This window comes from Copidosoma floridanum, unplaced genomic scaffold, assembly GCF_036245765.1.
Source record: "Copidosoma floridanum isolate Cflo_tuat_1 unplaced genomic scaffold, Cflo_Japanese_pri ptg000020l, whole genome shotgun sequence".
Classification (NCBI taxonomy): Eukaryota; Metazoa; Arthropoda; class Insecta; order Hymenoptera; family Encyrtidae; genus Copidosoma; species Copidosoma floridanum.
The window spans coordinates 30,977,749-30,984,794 of NW_028321897.1; the positions used below are offsets into that span (position 1 = coordinate 30,977,749).

At 43.7% G+C, this 7,046-nt stretch overlaps 1 protein-coding gene across 1 annotated transcript; it reads left to right on the forward strand.

The window, feature by feature from the left end:
- The first annotated feature begins 705 nt into the window (after positions 1-705).
- Positions 706-2,753, forward strand: LOC149374435 (uncharacterized). Its single transcript, XM_089593717.1, has 3 exons — positions 706-1,043; positions 1,123-1,247; positions 1,315-2,753. The coding sequence occupies exons 1-3, from the start codon at positions 706-708 to the stop codon at positions 2,751-2,753; spliced, it is 1,902 nt and encodes a 633-aa protein (XP_089449843.1).
- Positions 2,754-7,046: the final 4,293 nt, after the last annotated feature.

Sequence of the window (7,046 nt, forward strand, 5' to 3'; positions counted from 1 at the left end):
TAGTCTGGGCATATTTCTTTTTAACAATTTACTATTTTGTATTTCATGAGCAGAAATTTTTTAAAGTACTGTACTTACCTTCAGATATAGAATTCATTTTTTTGTTTAAGATTTACTTGGCAGTAAAAACTTTCACACGTGTTCACTGCAAGCGTTTATTATTCGATTTTCCCTACACGTGGCTACACGTGCTGTAACGGCCACATTCAGACTAAGATTATGGAAGGGATTCGAGGCAAGGGACCTCACTCCGAACATTTTTCGTCTTTTAGGGGACTCCTTTAGCCAACTTGATGACAAAAAAACCCTGACTAAAAACTTTTATTTTGGAGTTTTCGCCACGGAAAGCGGCCTTCGGCCACGCTGTGGCAGCGTCAACAGCAGCAGAGGGAGCAGGCTGAGTTTCAACAAGCCCTCCTCGCCATGCAACAACAAGAGCAGGGAGAGGAAAGTCACGAGCAAGCAACGACATTAACAACCCAGGAAGCCGCTCCCGTTAATGCGCAGCATCCAACTGCGACCGTCATGACCGATCAAAAAATTTCTCGTTTCTGGGCCGAAGCTCCCGCAGCTTGGGTGGCTCAAGCCGAGGTCATACTTGAGGCCAACGGCACGACAGACGACTCGTAGTGGTACATCGTGCTTGTCAGCGCTCTCACCGGACCGGCGGTGTTGGAGCTGTCCTACATCATCGCCAATACTCCGATGACCAACCGCTTCAAGGTGATCAAGGACGCCATCCTGTCCCGCTTCCAGGACTCAGCTGACGCGCAGCTGCGCAAACTCTTCGGGCAGCTTCAGTTAGCTGACTCGAAGCCGTCGCAGCTCCTTCGTCAAATGAAGAGCCTGGCCGCTGGCAAGGTCTCTGACGACATCCTCAAGGTAAGGTGGCTCGATCTCCTCCCACAGCAAGTTGGCGGTATTCTCCGAATCATGAAGGCCACCTCCCTCGACAAGCTCAGCACCATGGTGGATGACCTCACGTGCTCTTTGCCTAGTGTCAACGCCGTGGTCGCTCCACCTGCGCCAATGACGGCGCCAGTGTACCCTGCTAGATCCGGCCTCGCGCAAGAGGTCGCCGAGATGTGAAAGATGTTTAATTAACTGCTCTCCGACAAGCAGCATCAATCCAGCTGGAGCCGATCCAGGTCTCGTTCTAAAGAACGACGTTCCAGCCAATCATCCGATCCAGCCTCTCAGCCCGACTGGTGCTGGTTCCACCAGGAGTTCGGGACATCTGCCAGGAAGTGCCGCGCGCCCTGTACTTTCGCCTCGACTGATACGAGAAACCCGTAAGGCCCCCCTTGCCTCCAGTGGCGGAGGTGGGCCAACATAAACCCTCGGAGAACCGCTTCCACTTCTACGACCATGAGTCCTGGATAACGTTCCTGGTAGACTCCGGCTCCGTCGTCTTGCTGCTGCCCAAGGACCTCATGAAGGACCGCAAGTTGCAGCCTCAACCGCTGACGCTCACAGCGGCCAATGCCTCACCGATCGCTACCTATGGCAGCCACAACATGACGATCGAGCTAGGCCTCCGACGTGCAGCTTCATGGAGTTTCATCGTAGCAGACACCCAGATCGGCATCATTGGCGGCGACTTTCTTACTCACTACGGATATCTCGTTGGCGTAAAGGGTAAGCGTCTTATCGATTCGACAACTAACCTCTCCTCGCTTGGCTCGCTAGAGCCCGCAGATATAAACAGCGTAGCAGTGGCCACCGCTCCAGCACATGTATCTGAAGGAGACCTAGGGCGCTGCTACTCGGATATCCTCGCCGAGTATGCTGACATCTGCTCACCGGAAGCGACGGCCGCAGCCCTTCCGGACCTGCCTGCCCACCAGTCTTCGAGCGACCTCGACGCCTGCTTGGACCTCGTCTGCAGGCAGCCAAGCACGAGATTAAGCGGCTCCTCGACCAAAGCATCGTTCGACCCTCGTCCAGCCAATGGGCGAGCCATCTCCACCTCGTCGAGAAATCTAAAGGAGGTTGGAGGGAGAGTCATCGAAGACTACAGGCGTCTGAACGCTTGCACCACTCCGGACCACTACCCTCTGCCAATCATCGATGATCTGCTGCAGGAGGCGTCTGGAAAGATTTTCTTTGTCGTAGATTTGAGAAAAGCCTTTTACCAGATTTCAATCACCGAGGAAGACATCCCCAAGACGGCGGTAACAACTCCGTTCGGGTTGTACGAGCTCACGATGTCGTCTATGGGTCAACGAAACTCCGCTCAATCTGTCCAGCGGACGATGGATCACGTCTTGCGCAGTCTCCCTTTCGCCAAATGCTACCTCGGCGATATCTTCGTGGCCTCTAAGGACCACAAAAAACATCTGCAGCACCTGCGCCAGCTCTTCGACGTCCTGCGCAAAGTGAAGCTCCGCATCAACCCGCAGAAGTGTGCAATCGGACAACCCCTGGTCGACTACCTAGGCTACATCGTTTCTACCGATGGAGTCCGGCCGCCAACGCACAAAATCCAGGCCATCCAGGGCTTTCCGAAACCAGAAAACTCTGCTGAGCTCCACCGATCCCTGGGTATGCTTAACTTTTACAGGCGCTGCATACCTATAGCCACCAACGTTATGGCCCCACTCAACGACCTGCTGCGAGAGCTTTCTTCTAAAAGGAAGAAGGCTTCACTCACGTGGACGCCCGAAGCTGACAGCACCTTCCAGCAGTGCAAGGATGCACAAGCCAAGGCTTCTACAACCACATTCCTTAGGAGCAACACCTCGATCCCCTAAGAACCGACGCCTCCAACACTGCAATCGGCGCAGTCCTCGAGCAGGAGCACCCACGTGGTACCTGGAGGCCATTAAGTTTTTTTTCCAGATAGCTGTCAGAAACCAAAAAGCGCTACAGCACCTACGACAGGAAGTTGCTGGCAATCTTTGCCGCCATCAAGACGTTCGAGCGCATCCTGGAGGGACGCCCCTTCACCGTCTATACGGACAACAAGCCGCTCCTGTTTGCAGCACACCAGCGCTCCGACAAGGCCTCGGTGAGACATGCCTGACAGCTCGATTACATCCTGCAGCACCAGGTGACGTTTTCCCACGTCAAGAGCAAGGAAAACGTCGTCGCCGACGCGCTGTCACGCATCAATGCAGTGGCCATGCCCTAGATCCTGGAACCGGAGGTCATAGCCAATGCACAAGCAATCGACACCGAGTTCGACCATCTGCTCGACGATCCTTGACTCAGTCTTCAGTCGCTGATCATCGACGGTCACAGCATCTATTGCGACGTTTCGACGGGGAACGTGAGGCCGTACCTGCCCAAAAGTCTCCACAGAACCGCCTTCGAGATTCTACACAACCTCGCTCACCCCAGCATCAGAGTAACTGTGCGTCTTGTCGCTGAGAAGTTCATGTGACCCAAGATGCGCAAAGACGTGTCCCACTGGGCCCAGTGATGTAAGCCCTGCCAGCGCGCCAAGGTCCACAGGCACAATCGCACAGCTCTGGGTGACTTTGACGCTCCACATTCGACCACATCCACATCGACTTCGTGAAGCTGCCTCTGAAGCAGGGCTTCCAATACTGCCTGACCGTCATCGATAGGTTCAGCAGATGGCCCGTAGCAGCCCATATCAGACCATCAGACTTCGACTGTCGCCAGGACTCTGTACAGTCACTGGATAGCCTGCTTCGGAACGCCTCTCACCATCACCTTGGACCAAGGCGCACAGTTCGAGTCGGCCTTTTTCACAGAGCTGGCCAAGATGATTGGTTCGAACCGCATCCGTACGACGCCCTATCACCAGCAGTCGAATGGGATGGTGGAGCTTGTAACTGCCATCTTTTCTCTCGTCGACCCAAGCTGCTTCCTCCGACTTCCTCGAACACCGGGAATTGGCTCACCCGCGACAATCCCCAAAAATATGCGAACTCATAAGTATGATTTACGAATCAATCTCAATAGCACACAAGAGGAGTTAAAATATTTTTTGATTGGTATGTATGGCTTCGTATACCCTATATGGTAAGAATAAAAATATTTGTTTCAAATATATAATGTCATAAGATAACTCAAAAAAAGCTTACAGTTATTACGTACCTCTTGAAACGATAAAAGCTTGAGTCATAAAATGCTTATTATTTGCAGCGGATGATAGTTATACCCCCTCTGCCATTCTACTCACTGCTGTGGCCGATACACAACGTGGAACTGCAAAATTTTGCTTCTCAACTGCACTAAGAAAAGCAAGGTCAATTGTTGAGAATACTATTGGTATCTGGAAGCAGATATATGTAGGCGTATAAACACGGAGTTGGTGTTACATTACCACCCAGATTTTGCTTGTGAAATAATAATGGCAGCAGTCATGTAATATAATTTTTGAAGGCATTAATGGTTGTTTCATTTATTAATTTTGTTGACAAATTCTCGTGGTTGAACACACTTTCGGTAACGGTAAATATATTGTCTTCTAGAGTAGATATGCCAATTCCAGCGAAATAAGAGCACAGACCAGCAGTATACGATTCTGTAAATAACAATCAATATTGTCATGATCTGCAAGAATGACAGCATATAACTGACACCTATTTTGCGAAAGATTAGGCTGTATTTTATCAATCGCACGTCGAACTTAGTGTGCGACAGTCAGTCCTTGATTTCTGTCAATAGGTGTAGAGGTGTTTTTTTCGAGCATTGTGGGCTCTACTTTTGTTGTAGTGGCATTCAATATTTGTAATTTTGTTGTTGTTGTTGTTTTTCTCAACTAACACTCGATGAGTACAAATTTTTTGTAGTCTAAACTAAATGCTTATTAAAATTTTTAGTAATGTACTACGAGTAAAAATAGTGTATCAAAATGTAGTACATCAAAATTTGTTCTGTTTGTTTCAAACTCTTATTTAATAAGTATAAGTCATGTGTTGCACTACGGATGAGTAGTGTTAAACTGTTAGCAAAGAAAAGCGAGGTACTATAAAAAAGTTGTAAAACTGCAATTTTTTGATTTACAGTGTGTTCTCACACTATCTCACTTCATCTATGCTTTTTCATTTATCTGTACAAATTATGGATTCGTATACTTGATTGCTTTAATTGCTTTGTTATAATTGCTTTTTTAGGTCTGTTATTAGTTAAACTAGTTAACTATTATAATAATATAAAAATACTAGAGGCTTATGTCAGAGGGTCACAGAAACATGTCAGATATTTACCTTCCTTAAACTCTTAACGTACATTGATGATTAAGGTTATATTCACGGATATTTATTCTTGCAATATAGTTGTAAGAGAGATAAGAATATTTAAAAAATAATAGTTTTCGTTATACAAGCGCCATCATCACTGGAGCTATTTTTCCTACAACGGGCACTGTAAGTGTCCAAAAGTCAAAAAAAAACAACCCGAGGTAGGAAAATTTAGTGTTTTCATTACTGGGTAATTGCAAGACATATTAATATTTTTTTTACTGCTATAAGCTTTATGAATCTATATAAATTCTTGTTAATAGAACCAATTTTGTTTAGTTTTTAAGAGTAGTCACAATAAGCATAAATCAAAATATCTTTATCTTACTCATGATTGTTCAAAATGTTTGAGGTCCAACGCAGGTATCCCAACGAAAACAATGAGAGATAAACCGTTGAGCCTACAAACCATGAAAACTTATTCCAGAATGCATGATTTGGAATATTATTTGGCTTATCTTTTAGGGAATAACAAACGTCAAAATTTCTAATTGTGTCAGATTTTGATACTATCATTGCACTTCATTTAGCTGCCATCAGTTCATTATTCATTTCTTTTTTAATTTTTTGTTACGTAAAATATACATTCCTTAGTTTGGTAATGAATATGTTTTCGTAATATATAATAAATGTTCATAAATTATGGCAATCCGATTTTCATTTTGATTCTGTAAGAAAATTTTGACGTGATTTTTAATAATTTTTTTGCTGAATGCACTTTTGTTTAAAAAAAACATTTATAATTTATATCACCAAAATAATGTCATACTAATTAATTGGAAACATTTGTATTATTGTTTATTACATATTTTTTTAAACTTTATCATCTGAAGTCACGAATCATTCTTACATTTTGTCAAATACTATTTTTTTCCAAAAAGTAATAGCATGAAAAATTAAGACGTATACTTTCCTAGAATGATACGGATTTTGAGGGATACAAACATTGACAAATAACTTTAAACAAAAATTTTAAAGGAGCATGATCTTGAATAGAACTTAAACAAATTTTTGTCAGATCATTGTCTTTAATTTTTTTTTTTTTTTTTTTTTTTTCTTTTTTGAATAAATACCTACTTACTTAGTATATTTATTTTTTAGGCTTTATTGTAAGCGAGTACATACAGTCTTGGTACAGTAAGGCACATTTTACATGATAATAGTTACATATTACAAGTAATTGGTTACATATTACATTATTAGTTACACATTATTGGATACACTTTGTAGTTTTTGTTGGTTCAGTGATGATGTCACATAGACCACCTCGAGAGCGAAGGATCTATGTGGTAGGCAATTTTTGCTGCGAGAAAGTCGCTCAAACCCTTCACGAGGAGCATTGCGTGGTGAAAAAACACATGTGATAATTCACAGAAGTACTTGCTCGGGAGAGTCAAACTGGCCGGGAAACGAACCCGCAGTCTCCCGCGTGCCGTCCCACAAACCAGCCGACCGAGCCACCGCGCGCTCCTTTCATTTTTTAATGAATAATATGCTAAAATAAAAATATCATTTTCTTAAAGAATTGAATTTCACAACATAGTTTTGTGTTATGTGCATGTACTTATATAACTAGATATTCATTAATTTTCTCCCCATAATAACTATTCTTACATATTTTTTATTGTACTACATTTGATCTTTTGATCGATTCACCACATTAATATTCTGATAAAGCTCGTTTCAACATGATGAGTCACATTTAACAAACATAGATTCGTAGTATTTAATAGCAAAGTAATGAAATATTCAATAAATAAATACTGTTCAAAATTTAAAAACGTTTAATAATTGACTATATTAGTCAAATAAATTTTAGGTACAATTTAA